We start from the raw sequence: 22,325 nt of genomic DNA, 5'->3' as shown, positions 1-22,325 counted from the left end.
GTGCAGGACCTGGCACTTGGCCTTATTGAATCTCCAAAATAACACGCAATGAATCCTTCTCTCACCACATATTTTTGCAAACGTTATGATGTGCTCTCTTCACATTCTGTTTTCATGTTGGATTTCCACTTCGACCCCTCGGCCAGCACCATCTGTACAGGGTGGCACCTCTGATCCATGGCACATCAAACTCAGCTGCCACCTGGAGAAGGCAGCAACCCAGGACCAGCAGCACAGCCCTTTGTGACCAATCTGGCTTTTCAGCTCTTCATTCCCTTGCCGTCCCCCCTCACCTTATTCAGATGCCAGCCAGCAAAGGGATTTCTTTTCTCATGCCATATCCGAAGCTTATAAAATGTGCCCAGATCGGGGAGCTCGATCTATAATGGGGGGAAAAAAAGTGCATGAACCATTTCTGTAAGTCAGCAAAGCATGCACACAAAGGACACCTCTGAACATCTTTTAAGATGTTAAGATTAAGAAATCAGAGAGGAGTCAAAAGCTAAAGAAAAAAAATAATATTGTGTTCTCTAAAAGTAATAATCCCTACTCTGAAAAGATTAATAGAATTCATATAATGGTTTGGGTTTGAAGGGACCTTAAAGATCATCCAGTTCCAAGCCCCCTGCCATGGGCAGGGACATCTGCCACTAGACCAGGTTGCTCAAAGCCCTGTCCAACCTGGCCTTGAACCCCTCCAGGGATGGGGCAGCCACAGCTTCTCTGGGCAACCTGGGCCAGGGTCTCACCACCCTCATAGTGAAAAATTTCTTCCTAATATCTAATCTAAATCACCCCTCTTCCAGTTTGAAGCCATTACCCCTCGTCCTATCTCTACATGCCCTTTTAAAAAGTCCCTCTGCAGCTTTCTTGCAGACCCCTCTTAGGTACTAGAAAGCTGCTATAAGGTCTCCCTGGAGCCTTCTTTTCTCCAGGCTGAACAATCCCAACTCTCTCAGCCTGTCTTCACAGCTTGATGCCTCTCTTTTCAGGAGAGGAGAACATATAAATTGAATCCATACACTTTTGATCATGAGAGCTCCTTGAAACCACTCCTCCCAGTAAGAACTAAGGCCAGTTCCCAAGCTTCACCTCTTTCTCAAACAGAGTCTGCAAAGCACAGCCATATTTCCTCCAGAAGGCATCTATGGCTGTTGGTGCAAAGGGGGTAAATGTTTTGGCTATAGTCATACGTTAAAATCCTTTGTTTCTCAATTTTTCTCTGACCAGTCCACAGTCAACTTTTAAACTTATTTGTTCCTAAACACAAGAAGACCCTCTCCAGCCTCCAAACTCGACATGCTATTGAGCTTGGCCCCAAACATTCATGGAGGCTCACGTCCAAGGAGGCTGAAGACCAGATCACCAAGGAGAGGAAACACCACTGCTAATTCTCCTGTAAATAGCTAATGACCAGTTAAGCACTGGGGGAAAAAATTAGATAAATTGTTAACTTTAGAGAGGAATGGTCCAAATATGTCTATAACATGAGTGGGGCTGTGCCTGAAGGGGAGAATATCTGCTTCAGGAATCACAGAGGACTATGACTTGAAGTCATCACTACCTGAGTACCCAGGAACACCCATTGTCTTGGAAAACAATACCAAGCCAAATCTACCACTTGAACAAGAGTCATACCATGAACTTGTCAGTCTGTCCAGTTTCAAAGTTGTCTGAATTGTTGTCCAGCTTCATCTCGTCTGACTTCCCCTTGTCTCCATAAATCTGGAAGAAGATGGTGGCATCTGTCCCTGCATTCTTAATGTCGCTTGTCCAGATCCATAGAGACCAGGGGTTTTCTGCAAAGAAAGGTTCAAGACATTTTGTTTAAAAAGTAAGTTTTAAAGGTGTCCTGGTAAAAAAAATAATTCTCATTCTTTCCCCTAGAATAGAATCATAGAATTGTCCAGATTGGAAGGGACCTTTCAGATCATCAAGTCCAACCATCAACCCAACACTGACAAAACCACCACTAAACCATAAACCCCTGGCTGGTAGGGAAGGCAGGATGGTATGAAAGAAGATGAGGACATTTTATCCTTTTCTGCACAAACATAATCAGCTGCTACATGACATACAGGAAAGAGATTGCCTGGAAATATAATTCTGTGTTTTAATTTAGAATCAAATGAAGAAAACCACAAATCACCACTTTCCAGGTGACCCACAGAATCATAGAATGGTTTGGGTTGGAAGGGACCTTAAAGACCATCCAGTTCCACCCCCCTGCCATGGGCAGGGTCACCTCCCACCAGACCAGGTTGATCAAAGCCCCATCCAGCCTGGCCTCGAACCCCTCCAGGGATGGGGCAGCCACAGCTTCTCTGGGCAACCTGGGCCAGGGTCTCACCACCCTCACAGCAAAGAATTTCTTCCTAATATCGCATCTAAATCTCTCCTCTTTCAGTTTAAAACAGTTCCCCACATCCTATCACTCCACTCCCTGATACAGAGTCCCTCCCCATCTCATTAAAACAGGGTAGTCCCGGGATGTGCTCCATCTCTGTAGTTGCACTATATTTCTCCAACACCTACAACTCTAGCTTCAAAGACAACTTTAAAGCCAGGGAAATATGGTCAGCTTTACTTTTGTCAATGAGAAAGAGTCTCCAGTTACATGTGTGAGGAGAGTAGCTCCGGGTAGCTCCTAAAACTTGCTCCGGACGGTCTCTGTCTAGAATAAGGAGGAGTATGGATACAGCCACATATCACTAACAAGCCTTCCTGAGGTTGGAATTAGCCCAAGTATTCCAGATATGGCTTTTGCCATTCAGGTATCTCTAGCCAGGCTGCATCATGTGGGACAAGCAGGCTCAGAACAACGTAAAGATATTTTTCAAAAGTGTTATAAGTTATTTAAATGCCTAAATCCAACCCAACTTCAGTTAGAACTTGTGTTACTCTAAGTGATGTGCCCGAAGATCATAGCAAAGCTACAAATTTTTTATCTTTGAAGTCTTCACCCAATATTTTAACTGTAAGAGCTGTCGATCTGCAGCAATTTTACATTGGTTTTCATACCAGAGGATGGTTGCGCATAAAAAGCTGACATCATTTCTTTTAAAGAGCCCCTCATCTGCATTCTTTATTGATAATAATGTGTTTTGCTTCTGCAGGCCTTGCAGCACCTACAGGAGAGGGAAGAGGTTTCTTTCCAGGACTCGGACATCAGCTGAATTATTAACAAATCCTAATGAAAGAATTGCTAACCCTTTCGTTATGATTGAGCCCACATGAGTACGGCTTGACCTTCAGAGCCCAGAATGGAATATAAAAATATGATGACATGCATATAAATTAGATTTTTAGTGATCTACTCAGCATTTGACTGCGAAAAAGAGGCGACAGCTATTAAAAAAATGAGGGGTAGAGAGGGGACTCTCTTGTAGAAAACGTTTTGCCCTTATTTTAGTAATATGCAAAATGTTGGTGGCTACTTCCTTCTGAGAAGCACCAGCAAGCTTTATCTGAGCAGAAATGAAACTAAGGCAGGTTTGCATATGGCGTGTGATGTAGCAGCCTGCTCTCTCCAGGGGAAAAGAGCAAGGGCGATTCAGACACCAGAGACTTCTCTCATCTGTCTGGTTTGGCCTCCCCGACCTCTTGCTGAAGGAAAGGAGGAGGGATGCAGGCAGGGAGGGGGAAAAGGGGAACTTGTACCAGGATTAAATACTGATAGATGGCTCTTGGGGAGAAACCACACAGGGAGAAATGTGGGCGAGCCGGGTCTGCAGCTGCCGGAGGAGACCAGGCATTTCCCCAGATACCCATCATCATCCAGGCTCGCTGGGCATGTTCTCCCATTTCCTATCCCTTCACATCAAGGGATCCAGGCAGCTTGGAAACTCTTGGAGCCAGGGCAAATATTCCCCAGGGTGGGGCACAAACACCAGGGAAGGTTAGACCTGACACATCACTTTCCAGGATAATATTCAAAATAAGGTGGTGGTGGGAATTAAAAAGAAAAAAAAAAAAAACAAAACCAAAAAAACCAGACTGAGAATAAATACAAGCTACACATCGAGCTGCAATCTGCTGCGGGAACAGCTTGCGAACGCGAAGCAGGGAGCCGTTTCACCATGGATACCCAAAAAGTGAGGTTGAACCGAGCTCTGGTGGAGTGCTGCAGAAAGGGAGAGTCTTGCGTGCACGGGAGATAGCCGAGATGACATAATAGGTCTTTTCTAACTCCGAGTCTTACGCTTCTGTAATCTGGCAGCTAAAGGTCACAGATTTCTCAAGGCTAATGCTCTCTGTCTATCTGCTGCACTGCGGCGGCAGGGGAATTAGCCTGTCAATAACAATCAGCACTGATAATAGAGGGTTAAAGGTTGCAGATGCTTCAGTTAAACGGACCGAGTCAGAGGCCCAGTGTGGTTGTAACACTGACTAACATTTAGATAAAGCTTATTTAAATGAACCGCTGTTTAAGCAGGAGCCCACCCGAAGCATTTGGATTAAACCATGTCTATTATCCTAATTAAAACATTCTGCTTACAGACACAAGCTGGCACAGGCGAGATGGCAGCCATCCATGTGGCTGGGTGGAAAACCAGCCATCAAGGCCGGGAGCTGGGGCCACGGGTGGATGGATGAGAACACCAGGAGGCTGCCCTGCATGCCACCCAGCAGCATCTCCCAGCAAACCCCGGCCATCGCCTCCCTCTAGAGAAGAGGCTTCAACTGCAGCACTCGTGTGCCTCCTCAGGCACGTTTGGCAGCTGGACCAGGCTAAAAGCTGTTTTTATTCTCAGGCCAAGAGTAAAATAGTTCAAGTTAGGGGGAAGAATTCGGTTTTTCTTCCTGCTCTCTCCCAGGTTTGTCTTTTTATTTCATTTAGGTTTTGTTTCCATCTGGAACAGGAAAGCTTGGCTTCTGCAGTGATAAACGTAGCCTGGCTTGTCTGCAAAGGAGACATGGTGGCTGAGGCAGCCCTAAACCCAGTGGACCTCGAAAGGCTGCCAAATCCAATTCCTTCCCTTAAGAAAATGAGTGTCAAAATTCTTCAAAATATTTTAAAATTTTCATTTTAAACTCCTCAAATTAGAACACTCAAAGCCGAAACTCATGCTGGACTCAACTCACTTGAGCCTCTACCTGACCATGCCCCATCCCTGGTGGTATTCAAGGCCAGGTTGAACGGGGCTTTGAGGGACCTGGTCTAGTGGGAGGTATCCCTGGCCATGGCAGGGGGGTTGGAACTGGATGATCTTTAAGGTCGCTTCCAACCTAAACCACTCTATGATTCTATGGGTCTACCCCTGTCATATTGCATGGGTGACACCCTGGGTGCTGTCACATAATGGGGGTCACAGGAGGCTCCTGTGCACTTGTACCTACTTTTCAGTCTTCTCTGGCGCAGGGAAACCATTTCGTAGAGCTCCCGCTCTATGAGACCATCTCCTTCATCTTCATCCAGCCATTTTCCACACGGGAAGGTTTGTTCAATACCAGTGAATGGGCAGTAAACCACCACCTAGGAAAACAGACTCAGAAAGTAAGTTTGAATATTGTGATACTGGAAGCCCACAGGCCCTTGATACTGAAAACTTAAGTAACTGAAGCAAAGACAGAGCTGGAGATCTTGGTCCTGCTCTCAAAATCAGGTTTTCTGGACCAACATGAATTGGACTGGTTGCACAATTCCCAATTTAGAGTATACCTAGGACTCTTCTGTCCTGTTATTCCCACTTTTCCAGAAGTACATCAAAATGGGTCAACCAAGAAGTAAAACACCAGCAGGTTAAGGGAATAGGGACAGGCAGTGTGGCTGCAGGAGTCAGAGTCGTGTCAGTGTGCAGCACATAGAATCTGAGAACCACAGAATGGTTTGGGTTAGAAGGGACCTTTAAAGGCCATCTAGTCCAACTCCCCTGCCATGGGCAGGGACATCTTCAACTACATCAGGTTGCTCAAAGCCCCACCCAACCTGACCTGGAATGTTTCCAGGGATGGGGCATCCACAGCTTCTCTGGGCAACCCGGACCAGTGTCTCACCACCCACACAGGAAAGAATGTCCTTCTTATATCCAGTCTGAATATAGACTCTTTTAGTTTAAAAACATTACCTATTGCTCCAGGCCCTGCTAAAAAGTTTGTCCCCATCTTTCCTGTAGGTCCTCTTTAAGTACTGAAAGGCCACAATAAGCTCTCCCTGGAGCTTTCTCTTCTCCAGGCTGAACCCCCCAACTCTCTCAGCCTGTCCTCACAACAGAGGGGCTCCAGCCCTCGCAGCATCTTGGTGGCCTCCTCTGGTCCCGCTCCAACAGGTCCATGTCCTTCTGCTGTTGGTGGCCCCAGTGCTGGAGGCAGCCCTGCAGGGGGGTCTCCCCAGAGAGGAGCAGAGGGGCAGAATCCCCCCCTCACCCTGCTGGCCACGCTGCTGGGGATGCAGCCCACAAGTCCCGCGCTACACCAGTGCACAGTAAGGTATTGCAAGAAACACAAGCTACAAAAAGCCTTCAAACACATCCTAAGCTGATTTTGCTTTCCAGGAAAACTGCATTTCCTCCCAGTTTCAGGGTAGGCAGCTGCTTCCCTCTCCACCCTCCCATTAGCTGCTGCTGATCTTGTACATGATCTCACATCACGTATTGCTCCACCGCCTCCCAGTAACAGTGGTGGTCAGCCACCTGTTTTTTGTTGAGCTCCAAAGCAGCATCTAAAAACCTCAGGAAAGTCTGAATTTAGATGATAACTTTGAAATGCTCAGCACAATCCAAGACTGCATTTCTGTCTGGCCCCTTGGGTGAACATCTGAAGGTGCTTTTGGCACCAAGCAAAAAATAATCTCTATCTTTGTGACAGCAAAGGGGCAATCAACCCAATTAGTGAGTGATTGACTTATGCATCTAATGTGCCTTTGAGGCAATCAGCTACTACCATGCATTATGTATAATATTGACTTGTTAAACCGGGGTATATTGTCATCCAAATAAAAGCAGATTATTTTTTTTATTTTTTTTTTTAAGCTGCATTTGGTTGTTGGGGTCAGGTTACGAATTGGAAACAGTCTGAGAGCTGCCTACAGACAAACAACTTGAGCCTCACCTTCTCACAAAACCAGCCAGAACTGACGCCGCAGTTGTCATGCCCAATGGTGACTCTGCTGAGAGGGCTGAGAAGAGCAGCTATTTCCACGTTGAAGAGATCTGTCCTGGCACGCTCGAATTCACCTCCTTCCAAAAAAATCTTCCCACTGTTCTTTAAGCCCTTGGAGCCGTGGAGAATTACATGGATCTTGGAGTTTGTGCCAGCTCCTCTGATGTCCCCTGTCACTACAGCAACGTTATACACAATACCTGAAGGAATCAGGAATTCAGTTAGGAAGAAAAGAAAGGAGGAAAAAAGGCTGAGAATAATATTTTTGATTGGATTTACGTTGGGTTCTGCTGGTTTCCCACTGGTCTTTCCAGCATTCCACTTACACGCAGTGCAATGCTTCATTTGTTTTTGTCCCACACATACCTCTGAGGAACGCACAGCACCTTCAGACTATCCAAGAGAAACCGGTTTGTGGCAGCAAACTCCCTGTCGCGTGGACCAATGGAAAAAAGTAGTGGGTTTTTTTCACCATATAGTGATAATTAGGTGAAGAAAGGCAAAAAAAATTGAGTTGGCAACAAAGTTGCTTGCTTTTGAGAGGCACCAAGTACCAAACTTGTCAGAGGATGCTGAGAGGATGGAGAAGTGTTGCTTTAAACAGTGGTGGCAAGATCTTTGGCACCACAAAACTCTGGAAACTTGAAGTCAGCAGCTTCTAATGTTGCCAAAGCCAGCAGGACCTTCACTGTCACTGTGAGAGCCTAAAGACCTCAGCAAAACAAGGCCTGGGAGAGGTATTAGCCCAGCTGGAAGAAAGAAAGATATTCCTGAAAAGAAGTCTATAGGCCTAAAAGTTTACTTTTTTTTTTTTTTTCTTCTAGCTACAACTGTTGGCCTAAGAAAGATAACACTTCTTCCTGCAAGCCTTACTTTTCAGTGGGCTCATTGACAGGTACATCTTGGACCTGTGTCATGACATCAGACAAAGAGACACCTCTGTAGCTGTAACAGTGTTTTAGAGAGCATGTATAAAACAAGTTGGGACCCAGGCTAAGTTCTTCCTTTGCTTAAATCACCCAGAAATTTCAGCAGGGGCTTCGGACAAAGTAGAAACATCAGAACTCGCTCTCTTCTAAACAAGCCTCTCTTTGAAGTTTATGCTAAAAATCGTATTCAAGCACAGCTGACTGCACACATAGCTTCAACAAAGATCTCTCATGAGACCTGGAAAAAAATGCACAGTCATGAATGGTAAAAAATAAGAGAATCTTCTAGTAAATGAATTGATTTTTTTCCAGATTTCTTTCCCGTCTTCCCCTAACTTTTCCCAACACACATCCTGCAGTCAGGACCCTGCACCCAGACCACTTTCTTCACGGACAAGCAAGGGGGGAATACGAGGACTGCAGATGTTGAAGGCTATGCAATGAAGTAAAAAACAGCTGTCGTGCATATTCAAGGTGTTGCCCTTATGCTAATGAATAAATACAGGCAGAATGCTATGCAAATAATCTTCTGCCTCATGGTAAGTTCTTTTATTGATCTTACATCCAGGTTTCTTTTAACAGAGACATAACTTTTGGTTGTTAAAAATCTTTTGGTTTTGTCTCTAGCCATGTTGAAATTAAAAAAAAAAGAAAGTTTTAGGACTCAGCACTGCCTTTCTTGTTTTGTAAAAGGATGCGTAGTTTACCAGAAAGAACCTGAAGTACAATATGCACTGCTGTGTGGCACCTTGGTGACTGTGCAAATACCATTCTGCTTTTGCAATGCCGGCGAGGAACTTGCTGAAGTACAAGCCTGATCTTTCATCATCTGCCCATCAGCCCCTCACCACAGAATCACAGAATCACAGAATATTTTTGGTTGGAAGGGACCTTTGAGATCATCAAGTCCAACCAACAAAAAAAAAACAAAACAAAACAAACAAGAAAAAAACCACCAAAAAAACCCCAACAAAAAACCCACCAAAACCAAAAAAAAACCCCAAAAATCCCAGAACACCAAACATCAAAACCAAACCAAAACAAACGCCCACAACCACACACCACACCACCCACAAACAGACACAAACCAACAATCTCGGGCACTAGAGCATGCCCTGAAGTGCCACTTCTACACATTTCTTAAATACCTCCAGGGACGGTGACTCCACCACCTCCCTGGGCAGGCTGTCCCAGTGCCTGACCACTCTCTCAGTAAAGTAATTCTTCCTAATATCTAATCTAAACCTCCCCTGCCACAACTTCAGACCATTTCCTCTGGTCCTGCCATTATTCCCTTGGGAGAAGAGGCCAACACCCACCTCTCTACACCCTCCTTTCAGGTAGCTGTAGAGGGCAATGAGGTCCCCCCTCAGCCTCCTCTTCTCCAAACTAAACATGCCCAGTTCCCTCAGCCTCTCTTTGTATGACATGTTCGCTAGCCCCCTCACCAGCTTGGTGGCTCTCCTCTGAACATGCTCCAGCAGCTCAATGTCCTTCCTGGAGTGAGGGGCCCAGAACTGAACACAGCACTCGAGGTGAGGCCTCACCAGTGCCCAGTAGAGAGCCACCATCACTGCCCTGCTCCTGCTGGCCACGCTATTCCTGATACAGGCCAGGATGCTGTTGGCCTTCTTGGCCACCTGGGCACACTGCTGGCTCATGTTCAGCCGGCTGTCCACCAACACCGCCAGGTCCTTTTCTGCCGGGCAGCTTTCCAGCCACTCTTCCCCAAGCCTGTAGCGTTGCCTGGGGTTGTTGTGACCAAAATGCAGGACCCGGCACTTGGCCTTATTAAACCTCATCTCATTGGCCTTGGCCCATTGATCCATCCAGGTGCATCAGGTGATAAATTGGCATGTAGGTCCTGCAAAGCTTCACCAGTAAGATATGGGGGTGGGAAATGCGATGGCTGTTCAGCGACCCTCACACAAAACAGCCTGTCACCGGCAGATGCTCCACTGCAGGTCTCCCTAAGTGTGAGACATTCAATCTTTTAAAGAAAACGTGGCTAGTAGCATTAACTAAGCCTTTATACCTTCTCATTTCCCACCACGCATTCAGCCCATGACTTTACCTGTGGCTTCAGTGCCCCCAACAAGAATGTCCCTCTGGATTTTTCCGTCATCTTCATCTAAAGCAAACCAGCGTCCGACTGGGAATTGGTACACACATTTATTGCCGATGTCTTCAATGATTACCTAAGAGAAAAGAAACAGCACTTTGCAAGATAACATTGAAAAAGCAAGGGTGTTACGCGAGGGATGACGGAAGAGCAGAAGCTCTGACACACACTGTCACCTGGTGTTTAATATATTCAATACTCAAGCAGATCCCTCTCCCCTCCCTAATTAGTAGTGATAGAATTTCAGACAATCAGCGAGTAAAAAAACCAGCCTTTTTTCTCTTTTTTTTTTTTTTTTTTATCCAGTGAACTCAATCTGCATCTCTTGCAGTGTACGAGACCAGATGTCTCCGCTAGCAAGACCACCTGGCTGGCCTGTCTTCCTTCTCTCCAGAGCCCCTTTGCTGGCTACTCTTCTCCCTCAGTTGAATGGCAGCTCTTTGTTCTGCTCTGGGAACAGGCTGTCTTCTTTCTCTCTCAGTTTTAGAGCCTTGTTATAAAATAATACCAAGGAATCTCAGGACAAATCAAGACCATTGGATCAGCTTGTGTGACCTGTGTTATCCCACTCAGTTACCCCAGATTGGAACCATTTCAAACAAGACATCTATGAAACCCAGAGGGAGGAATGGTTTCTAATTTGGAAGAATTTGGCTCTTAGGCCTATCTAGATAGATATTTCACTGAAACAAGCCAGGGAATAATCTTTCCCTTTAATACTAGATTAAGCCAATGTTAGCCACTTAGAATTTCTTGCACCTCCTGCGGAGGCATTTCTTACCAACTCCTTCTTAGGGGTTCCTGAAGTTTGCCATAGAGTTACTGCACTATTTTAAACAAGCAGTGAAGAGTACTGAAGATTTTCAGCCAGGAAAGAAGAAATCAGAATCTCTACTCGCCTGCATGGCTTGTGTCTCAGAAAAAGAAAATTGCTATTAGGGATAGAAAGACATTACCGCTTTTCTCTGCCTTCTCAGCAAATATTCTTTGGGAACCAGAGCTTTCTCTCCTGTCACCCATCCCACACTGTGCTGTTGACTGTAGCATTACCGATTCTTGTTGTACCTCCATAGACATGGACAGCAGTGTCTGCCAGGGCTGTCAGCATGAGAGAGCAGTGCTGGAGTGTTACAGACTAAAATATATTAGCTTTAGGAGAAATATCAACACTCAGATTCCCTTCTACCAGCTGATCCTCTTTCGGTTCCTGTTATTATCTTTACTCATATATTTAAAGGTAGAAAACCAGCTCTGAAGCCACACTGAAAACCCAGGAAACATGAGAAGAACTTCTAATGATGCTTAACAAGTTCATCTAGGAATGACAATGCTAGAATCCCCAGAGAGTCCCCAGATATTGGTGTAAATTAGAGAAAAACATCTACCAACAGCAGAAGATAACTGGGTTATGTTTTAGCTCATTCCTCCAAGCTTCCAGTCGAACTTGAAAGGCAAAAGTTGCCTTTTACTACTTAATCACAAACATCTCAGAGGTTCCTGTGGCAGAACATAGGGGTAGTGTGTTGGATGCAACTTGTCACTACTTCAGGTTCTGGGACTTAAGCAAACCTAACCAACATCAAAACTCATGTCATTCACATCTACAATGTGAGAATAAGGTTCCTTTTCTTCATCATTTCCCCCCCCATTTTTATTACAGGCAGCACAACAGCCCTGTTTTTCATCTTCTGCATTTTTCATGGACAACCAACATCATAACTTTTAGTGCAGCGCGTGGTGATGGTGGAAAAGGATGTGCTAATATTTGCATTTGTAATACATCAAACCACCCTGTTATCTAGGATTTCCAATTTGGGGTCAGATCTTCAATGGATCAAAGCCAGCTGTGTTAAAATATACCAGCAGAGGAAAGAAAATCAGATTAGAGGAAAGAGTCATAGATTTCTCCTCTTGAAATATTCTTTCAACCATTTCACTAAAAGCTGCGATACCTTTAGGCCTTAGAGCAGGAGATTAAAATGAGGACGAAAGTGCAAGAAAAGGATCTTTGTGGCAGGTATATCTTTTTTGCTGTACTGATGATAAATCACTTAAATTTGTCCAAGCTAAAGTCTTTACAAATTTCCAGTATGAACAGGCCCAACAGATATTTCTTAGACACTGGTATCTTTACAGTATTGGTAATGAGTTAAGTCAAGAGAGTGAGACCTGGGGTTGGAAGCTCCAGATTGGAGAATTCCCCCTCATCTGTCAAAGAAACTGCAGGACTGAGACAGAAGAAATAGTATTATAGCAGGCAAATTCAAATCTTAACAAGTGGATTTTCTCACTGCCACAAAGTTCCCTGAGATGCTCGACAATTTCATAGAATCACAGAATGGTTTGGGTTGGAAAGCACCTTAAAGACCATCCAATTCCAACCCCCCTGTCATGGGCAGGGACACCTCCCACTAGACCAGGTTGCTCCAAGCCCCATCCAACCTGGCCTTGAACCCCTCCAGGGATGGGGCATCCACAGCTTCTCTGGGCAACCTGGGCCAGGGTCTCACTACCCTCAATTTACCTAAATCCAGAATGTCCCTCATTTTCTATCTGCCCAATCTGAAGCTGCTGCAGCTGATTTAGATGCTCCACACTGGCAAACACCAGGCTGCTGCCAGCGCTTCATCAGCCCCCCTTTGCTCTGCAGAACAAGCAAGTGCTGGAGAGGACACATCTGAGAAGGTGAAAACTTGATTTGTACCTCTCTCAGAAAGCAGGAACCTGTATCCCCAGCAAATGTCCCTGTATTTCTTGGCATCAGACCACCAAGAGGGTAAAAAGTGAGGTGATCCCACACCGTGCTTATGTTAAACATCTCAGGAGCAACTGACCTTTGAGAGGAACCAGCCAGCAGAGCCACCCTTGTTATTATGCCCTATATTAATTTTCCTTAACCTTCCCAAATTTGGCGCATCGAGTGTGAACTTGTCCTCTGCTCCCTTTTCGAAGTTGTCTTTGTCATTGTCAAGTTTCCTCACACCTGAGGAAAAAAAAAAATAGAGAAAAAACCAAGAAGGAAAAGGTTACTGGCATATGCATGTTTGTAAGTGGAGAAATATTTAGGAAAGTCACCACTGACTGAATCAAATGTTCTTCAGGTACCAGTTCTCTGCAACCAGGATTTAAGGTAAAGGCAGAGGACTTTATATTCTAATAAAAAGGTACCTTTTCTTGAGCACACAGAAGACCAGGATTTTCAGTGTAATGTCACAGTTACTTACAGCTTTCAGAGTTTTCAGAAATATATATCCAGATGGCTTTTGCATCTTTTTTTTTTTCATACCACCACATTTCCCTTTTATTTTTAATGTCTTTAAAAACCTCCAAACTCTTTTAAAAAAGGCTTCGGTCACAAACTGCAGATTTTGACATTTCAGGACATAGGATTCTTTGCTGCATCTCACAGGAAGGATTTATTTTCAAATTAGGACCCAACCAGGGGTATATTGCCTTTTCCTGATCTCACAGGAGCTTGCTTTTATGAAAAGTATTAAAGCCCTGACCCCAGTTGCAATCACGGCTGTTCCTGTGCGAGGGGGATTGGAGCTGCCCAAGGCAGCAGCGCAGGGAAAGGTCTCAGAGGACAACTCATCCCACTTACCAGAGAAGGGGATGAATCATTTTCCAGAGGTGTTATTTCCCTGTGTAGATTCGAGAGAGTGCCTGGACAACCCGCTTAGATTTAGACTCCCACTTTTCAGACGTCTCCAATGAGATCAGATGAATCCCCTTGTAAAAGTCTGGGGAATTAATCAAGGATGAGACCTATCCACTAGGTTTCATAATCTGTTCAAGGACACTTGGCTGACATCTCATTGTTATTTCTTGAATTTGACAGGATAGGTGCAGTACAGAAGTGAGAGAATATTTGCTCTCTGCATCTCCAGGAATTTCCACCCACCTTTCTCCACGGTATGACCCAGAGAGTTGGGTCTGGGCACACCTTATTTTGTTATTTTGTTAAAAATGTTAAAAAAAAAAATAATTCAAGTCCCTAGACCACTGTTGTACTACAATCTACGCTTAAAAAAAGAGGGGTGGGGGAAGAAAAAAGAAAAGGTACCACCATTAATTTGAAGTCAGTTAATATAAACCTTGGTTAGATTATCTTTCTAAATAGCCAGGCAGGCTCAGCCACACTGGAAGGACCAGCCACACTGAAAGGACAGCATTACCCATCCAGGGATGCAGAAAGATGAGACATGCAGCTCCCACTGCATGCCCTGCAAATACACATTGGTGTTGGATCCCTCAGCAGGCTGGCACTTACTGCACTGATTTATACTGGCGGTTTATGCTGCATTTTCCCAGGGTTTGGGTGGGTTTTTTTTTGACTTCAAAAAAAGTAGGTGACTTCAGTGGCACTGACAGCCCAGCTACGACTGCTTCTCTGCAGACGCAGCTTCCAGAGGCCGTGGATGTGAGAAACCCCAGAGCTAAACAACACCATTTGTTGTGCCTTTTGCTCAGCCAAATTATTCTGCATTTGCCAGATTGCTGCTGTGTGTTGTTCAGATCGCAGGCCTGCAGAGCAGGGAGAAATATTTTAGGAAATGATTTGCATTTGAATACCTGTGTCTCCTTTCTCACCGAAGATATTAATGAAGACATCCGCATCTGTTCCACTGCCGCTAACTTCACCCGTGAAAACTCGGACCACGTATTTGTTGACTGCAAGGAGAGAGGCAGAAATCCCAGCACGTTAATAACTCAACGGTGTGATACAAAACATGACAGCACAAAGCAATTCGGGCCATGCTGGTGCTATCTTGAAGGCATGACTGAACCGTGACTCCTGGTACACTGACCCTCTTCTCCATAAGAGGAATAAAATCCACAGGCAGAGCTCCGACACTGGGTGTTCACTGCCCAGGGCAAGAGGAACAGATCGCTCAGTTCCCAGCCTTGACATTGAAAGTTGAAATAGATGAGAGGAAGGTGCAAATTTTGATTTTGATACATGGCCATTAAATGAACTCAGACCTAAACCCCCGCCTTGCTTTTTCAAAATATCAATGAGTTACAGAGCCAGCCATCTGCCCAAGCTCAGACCTCACCCCTGCTCCAAGTGTTATCCTAGAGCTATTTTTGCAGCTTAGCTTATATTAAACCTGGCTGGTGACAACAAGTATTTTGAGGAAAGGTCAGTCACACCGCACAAGCACAAAATTTTGAAGGTGACCGCCCCACTACTCAGCCCAGGCTAAAAAAAAAAAAAGGTAAAATCCAGTCCTTTTCATTTAATGGAGAAGCAGGAGTAAAGCCCAGTAGCTGCGACACTGAAGCTGCATCATGTGTGGCACCAAGAAACACAAAAATCACATACGTGAACCACACCACACGTGCCATATTGGTGAGTTTGAGAAGCAAGTTCTCCATAGGGATCAGGATGGGTCTAATTTGGCTCCAAAGAGCAGCAAGAGTGAGTTCTGCTTCTTCTGAAACCAATGAGAAAACTCCTATGGCCTTCAGTGTGACCGTAGTTGGGGCAAACATGAGCAACTTTCAAAATCTACCGCCAAAATCTACCTGACTACCTTGGTTCCTCCAAGGACTCAACCACAACAGACGTCTAGTGCCGTATCCTCTCTGCAGAACTAGTGCTGGAGACAGACAGCAAGACACAAAACAAAACTGATAAAGATTAATGCAAAATCTACTTCCGAACAGTACATGATGTCATATATGCCCTCCACAAAGTACCTATTATACCCTGTATGGCTGAGCCCCGGCTAGCTGATACTCCAGGCCCTACACCTCTACATCACCTACACCACCTCTTTATTTCTGAGTCCTGGGCAGGCTGTTTCTGCAAAAGGGACAACTGCACAGGCCACATCACACACACCTCCCTTGCACAAATATAACATTTTTTGCACCATGATCCACAGTGAGCAACTTTTTCCCCTTTGCCAGGTGCAAAGTTAGGGGAGAAGCTCGTCTGGGCTTCCCAGCCAACAGCAGAAGCAAAATCCCTCAGGAGCTACAGACTGTCACAAACCCTGGGTCACCTGCCTCCTCCACCATAATGAGGGTATATTAAAAGTTATTCTAAAAGACAGCAGGCACCTTGGTGCACGTGCTGCCCCTGAGGCAGAGGATGTGAGAGCAAGCGTATGAGGAGCAGTTGTCGGACCATCCCCTGAATTATAAAGATGCGCTCAGCTCCCAGGGTGAGGAGCACAAGGGCAGAGCCCAAACAGAAGGGAAAATCACCTGTCACAGTTTAATGAATGTACTCTGAAAAGGCTAAAAATAGGGCTGACATTCTCGGCACCCTGTCACAAAACATGCCATTACAAATAAAATAATAATGATAAAAGTGCAATAAATACTAAATAACAGGAAAGAGGAGGGCAGAGTCAGGCTTGGACTAGGGAGAAAATGCTTTAACATTTCTCTTTAACTCTTTTACTTCAGTTCATAGAGCTCTTACAAGCTGCTAGTGATACGCCAACACCAAAGGATTTAATTTGCATTAGCCCAGGATGGAGATGGTGCAATTTACAGCTCCCATTTGGCCACTAAGCTGCTCTAACTAAAAGTGACCCATTGTACACAGGGATCTTTAATCACAGACCGCATTTTTCAAGAAGCTTTGCACCTCACACCTCCTCTAGAACATTTATTCTGATGTCAGTGATTAATTTTCTACTTCACTTTTCAGGGGCCAGAAGGACCCGATGGGATAAGAGGATCCACAAAAGGACAAACATCAACAGGTGAAGTTAGATTATCCTTGTAGGATCAGGTCTTATCCTTCTGAAATATAGACCAGAAGGATGCCTGAACACATGGAGACCACCAAGGAGGACATGTAGATAACAGGTCAATGAAGAGCAACCAGCAGCAGTGTCCAAAAACAGGGCAGGAAGGGCACCTTGTATAGGTTCTGCAGAAATACGTCCGGTCAGCAACAGAAACCCGGGTAAGATTATTTGCCAGACCGAATGCTTTGAAAGGTTTTTTTAACATCGCTATATTTCAAATCTAAGGTATATAATGACACCGTTTGACAGCCTGCTCAGGACACCAAGTGCTCCCCAGGGCTCTCTATGCGCACGCCGTTGCTGTCAGTGCCAGACCCCATTGACAGAGCTGGTTCCTGAGCCCGCAGAGATGGGCAGTGCTTGGGGCTATCGCTGTGGGCTGGTGGCAATCACAGGGCACTGTGCTGCAAGGTGTTCACGTTGTTCCCTAAAATATAAGCAATGGGATGCACGGCGTGTGCTTGCACATCTCTTCTCCGTGCTCCTTGCAGATGTGTTTCCACAGGCACATCTGCTGCTCCAAGCTACTCCAAGAATGTTAGTGGTCCTTGGCTCAGCTCATAGCACATCTTTGCTTCACAGACCACAGGATCACTCTGAGTGTGTGCTCACCAGGTTTTCCCGTTAATTTCTTTCATGTGTTGGCAACTCTCAAACTGTGTACACTCAAGCCCCATTCCTGCCCCACTGGGCTCTACCTACAGGACAATTTGAGTTCCTGCAGCTCCAGGAATCAAACAGGATCGATCCTCAGCCCTGCTGAATTTTTGCCTGCGCCTTCTCCCTCTCAGAGCAATTCAACACTCAGCTGCAGCAGAGCCAGCAGCTCTTCATTCTGCTCAGGGGTCCTTCTGTGCTTCACACATCAGCACATCCTACAGAATTACATGGCGGGGGGGTAGGAGGGGGGGGATGTACAAATTTAAACAGAAAGGGATGCTGCATCTCAAAAAGACAGCGAGGATTCAGCTGCTAGAAGCATGCATGGAAAGGCACTCATTGCAGCCAGGCAGAGATCTGGCTGAAGTCAAGCACTCCTCATTTTAAACACGGGTGGATGTTGTGCCCTGCTCTGTAAGCCCTTAATCGTGCATTATTGAAAGCAGTAACATCATCTCTTCAAAAATACCCACGTGGCTATTTTTTAATCTCAATACATGGCTCTGAGTTCATCTGCAAAACAGAGAGCAAGATGTTGCTTGGATTTTTTTTTTTTTTCCCCCTGAATGCTTCTCCTAACACCAGGAACACGCAAGATGCTAGTGTACGGCTGGTAGGAGCTGCAACTCCATCTAGCAGCACCGGCTCGCTGCAGCACCGGCAGGGAGAGGGGAGCTTTCCTAGAGGTGAAGTCAGCAGCTTCGGAGGCACCGACTGCAAGATGCCAAGAGCGAGCAAAAATTTAGTAGCAGGAGCGGTAGCTATTTTCTGCTTTCTTCCCTCTCCCCATTGCAACACACAAGCGCAAATGCCACGTATGGTCACGGCACTCTCCTTTTCTATGCAGCTCTGTTAGAGAAGAACCAGCTCCCCCCGACACCCCTCACCCCCCCAATGCATCGACACGCACAAAGCTGTCCCAAGAAGGCGCTCGGAGACGTTGCCAAGATGCCATCTCAGGGCAGCAGTGGGGTGGCACTAACCGATACGACACCTCCACCCCACGTTAATTTAGCAGAGGTGTGACAGTCAAGCGGCTTGTCTGTTACTGAATCAACTCAGCCCCAGCTCTTGGCAGAGAAGAGGGAAGATTAATATTGCAGCGTCAGAGCCAGGCTCTTTCCACTGAGAGCCAAGGGGTTTGTTTTGGTGAAGGGCGGTGGTGCCACGGTCACTGCCAGCGCTGACCCCAGGGGATGGTGGGCATGGGGCTGCAGCCCTCTTATCCCCCATATACCTCTTCTGGGCTAGCCCCACTGCTGTCTCCATCCCAAGGAGTTTTAGATTGGATATTAGGAAAAATTTCTACACTGAAAGGGTTATTAAGCGTTGGAACAGGCTGCCCAGGGAAGAGCCACCAAGCTGGTGAGGGGGCTAGAGAACATGTCATACAAAGAGAGGCTGAGGGAACTGGGCATGTTTAGTTTGGAGAAGAGGAGGCTGAGGGGAGACCTCATTGCCCTCTACAACTCCCTGAAAGGAGGGTGGAGAGAGGTGGGTGTTGGCCTCTTCTCCCAAGGGAATAATGACAGGACCAGAGGAAATGGTCTGAAGTTGCGGCAGGGGAGGTTTAGATTAGATATTAGGAAGAATTACTTTACTGAGAGAGTGGTCAGGCACTGGGACAGCCTGCCCAGGGAGGTGGTGGAGTCACCGTCCCTGGAGGTATTTAATAAACGTGTAGACGTGGCACTTCAGGGCATGCTCTAGTGCCCGAGAGTGTAGGGTTCTTTTTTTGTGTATGTGTATGGTTGGACTCGATGATCTCAAAGGTCCCTTCCAACCATGAAGAGTCTGTGATTCTGTGATTCTGTGGTGGGATCACCATCCCTGGAGGTGTTTAAAATACATGTAGACATGGTGCTGGGGGAGATGGTTTAGTGATGGGTTTTGGCAGTGTTACATCGATGGTTTGTCTCCATGATCTGAAAGTTCCCTTCCAACCTGGACAATTCTATGATTCTATCATTAACCCAACACTATGCCCAGCATCTTTTTATCCAGCCCCAGCACCCCTGGGTGCTCTCATGCAACTTCTCTCCCTGCCTCCAACTATGGGCACATGCAGCCGAATCCTTCCACCTGCAAGTTGCAGCTGACTGCTCAGCCGTGTGATATTAATCTGTCATTTTGCCATTTATTTAGCAATGTGGTCACCTGAAATGCCATAGGGTGGACTTGCCTGAGGAAATCTTGCAGCTAATGTTATTTGGGGCATCAGGTGGAGTGTGTATGCACAAGCTGCTGAATTCGTAGCAGCAGGGTCACCAGATTTGGGCAGGGAAACAAAGTCAATCATGCTTCATTACCGAGAGTTATCAGGGCACGGTGAATTCCCCGCTAGACATCCCTGACTTGTGCGTGACCCACAGTGGAGCAGGGCAGGGGCACAGCGCCCAACAACTAAGGAACGTCACATCCTTCAGAAGCAAAACATGCTGGGCTAAAAGCAGGGAGCTAAGTCGTAGGCAGCGACGGATTCTTCTCATAAGGCAACTTTGAGCAATTATCCTTCTGTTCTCGCAGTGCTCCCAAGGGTGGCGATGTTTAAGATCCGTCCTGTACTGCTCAGCAGTGGAGGCAACGCTGCTGTCTCCGAATTGCTGCTGGCAGAGAAATGCGTTTGTAGTCAGTATGAAAAGTGAAAAGAATTGTCTCCAGGGGCAGAGGCAGGGGGCTGGGTCTGCAGGCACGGCGCAGTTTCAACCTGAGCCTGCCACAGCCTCTTTGCAGGCGCTCGGGAAGGTGGTTTCACGTCCATATGCCTCGGTTCCTGGCTGTCAGAACGAGTCAGGCATTCCAGCCCACCAGAAATTGTCTGACAAAATCTCGCCTTGACGGAAAGCACTGGCTTGTCAAAATGGAAGCTCCTTTATGCCACTTCTGACAAGCATATTCCTCAGTGACAGCCAGGCTTCTTGGTCAGAGTAACCTTAAAATGTCAGACAGCCCATGGTTAGGGCACAAAGCTGGGGTTTGGCATTGCAACACGCTTGATTCAGAGCAAGCATTTGAATTTAGCTCGTCTGTCCTGGGAAAGAGCCCATCCTACCAGGCTAACACCACCTCTTCCTAGATCAGCTTCTCCTGACCTTCTGGTGAAGATGCCTTACTGCATTTTCATACACAACATTACCTCAAATACTGCGTTCAGCTTTGGGTCCCTCACAACAGGAGAGACTTTGAGGTGCTGGAGCATGTACAGAGAAGGGCAACGGAGCTGGTGAGGGTTCTGGAGCACAAGTCTTGTGAGGAGCAGCTGAGGGAGCTGGGGGTGTTCAGCCTGAAGAAAAGGAGGCTGAGAGGAGACCTTCTCGCTCTCCACAACTCCCTGAAAGGAGGGTGTAGCCAGGGGGGGTTGGTCTCTTCTCCCAAGGAACAGGCGATAGGACAAGGGGAAGCAGCCTCAAGTTGTGCCAGGGGAGGTTTAGGATGGATATTAGGAAAATATTTTACACTGAAAGGGTTGTGAAGCCTTGGAAGAGGCTGCCCAGGGCAGCGGTGGAGTCTCCATCCCTGGAGGTATTTAAAAGCCGGGCAGACATGGTGCTGAGGGACATGGGTTAGTGGTGGTTTTGTCAGTGTTGGGTGATAGTTGGACTTGATGATCTGAAAGGTCTTTCCAACCTAGACCATTCTATTATTCTACTTCTGGAGTCTCTGCAAACACTGCAGAGAAGAAAACTCACCCATCCCTAATCATTACACCTCTCTCTACTGCAATAGCAGGGACCCTGGAGGTAGCTACGCAGAGGAAAACATAATGAGAACCTAAAGCAACCCCTGTAAAAGCAGAGGACCCCTGCTGAGTTCATCAGGAGCTAGCTCTGTCTCAAAAGCACGGCCTGTTCTTGCACAACGAACTGTGCACAGTTAAGGAAGACGTTTTATTTCCCCATCCAGGAGAGGCTTGAGTTCAAAAGGTTGGTTTAGAGCTTGAGAATAATTAATCTCTCTCAAAAATAATTGACAACTATCTATCTTAATGAGCTTGCGCCCTCAGAGGTGGTGAACAGCTCCTGAGACCAAGGGTCCAAACTGGAAATGCAGATTATAAACATACTTGGAGTGCAGGGGATGTTGATGAGGAAAGAGCTTTGCGTTGCTTTTGGCCAAAAACACAGAAAAACCTTTGCATGGCTTCGGGGTGCACATTCTCTGAGGCAGCATCAAGGATGCAAGGCTGGTGCCACTCCGGATCAGCATTTCATTAGTCTCAGAAGACGTCTCTAAAAGTGTGTGCTTAAGAAGAAGATATTATTGCTACCATCCAAGGAGGCATAACACACGGGAAAAGGAAAGGATTATGTTTGCTCTGTTGAATATTGCATTATCCTCGACCGCTGCCTCATGCCTTCCATAATGATTTTGACCCCTTGGTCTCCCCATCCAGCCCAGAGAACAAGAAATTCAGCCCATTTTTTTGGGGGGGTGGGGGGGTGGTGGTGTTACATGAAATCGAAGTATGCATCAAAACAGTTAATATATTAGGATTCAGCCCAGATCATCCCTCTGCAAAGCCTGTGAGAGGCAATCTACCACCTGCAGGAGCCTTTGCTTGTAGGATATGCTAAACTGATGTTCCTACTGTGACTTCAAAGTGATGATGACATTTTGAAGTGAGCTTTAAACGACCTTGCTCAAGAGACAATAGCGGTTTAGTTGCAGAAGCATGGAGCTTAGCACGGAGCAACTCACCTTGTGACAGCAGCACAGAAATCCTTGTTCATCTAATTCTCC

General features: G+C 46.2%; 1 protein-coding gene across 1 annotated transcript in view; it reads right to left on the bottom strand.

The window, feature by feature from the left end:
• Positions 1-22,325, bottom strand: part of LOC141477186 (lipoxygenase homology domain-containing protein 1-like) — a 63,171-nt gene that overhangs the window by 5,343 nt on the left and 35,503 nt on the right. The window contains exons 5-11 of the mRNA XM_074166273.1: positions 14,728-14,826; positions 12,987-13,135; positions 10,105-10,228; positions 7,051-7,301; positions 5,341-5,476; positions 1,639-1,799; positions 294-380 (exon numbers count right to left, since the gene is read on the bottom strand). Coding sequence (XP_074022374.1) covers positions 294-380; positions 1,639-1,799; positions 5,341-5,476; positions 7,051-7,301; positions 10,105-10,228; positions 12,987-13,135; positions 14,728-14,826 — 1,007 coding nt within the window. The remainder of the gene's footprint in view (positions 1-293; positions 381-1,638; positions 1,800-5,340; positions 5,477-7,050; positions 7,302-10,104; positions 10,229-12,986; positions 13,136-14,727; positions 14,827-22,325) is intronic.

This window comes from Numenius arquata, chromosome Z, assembly GCF_964106895.1.
Source record: "Numenius arquata chromosome Z, bNumArq3.hap1.1, whole genome shotgun sequence".
In the NCBI taxonomy this organism is placed as follows: domain Eukaryota; kingdom Metazoa; phylum Chordata; class Aves; order Charadriiformes; family Scolopacidae; genus Numenius; species Numenius arquata.
Note: the sequence above shows the minus strand (reverse complement) of the source record. Positions and strands in the feature narration are given on the sequence as shown.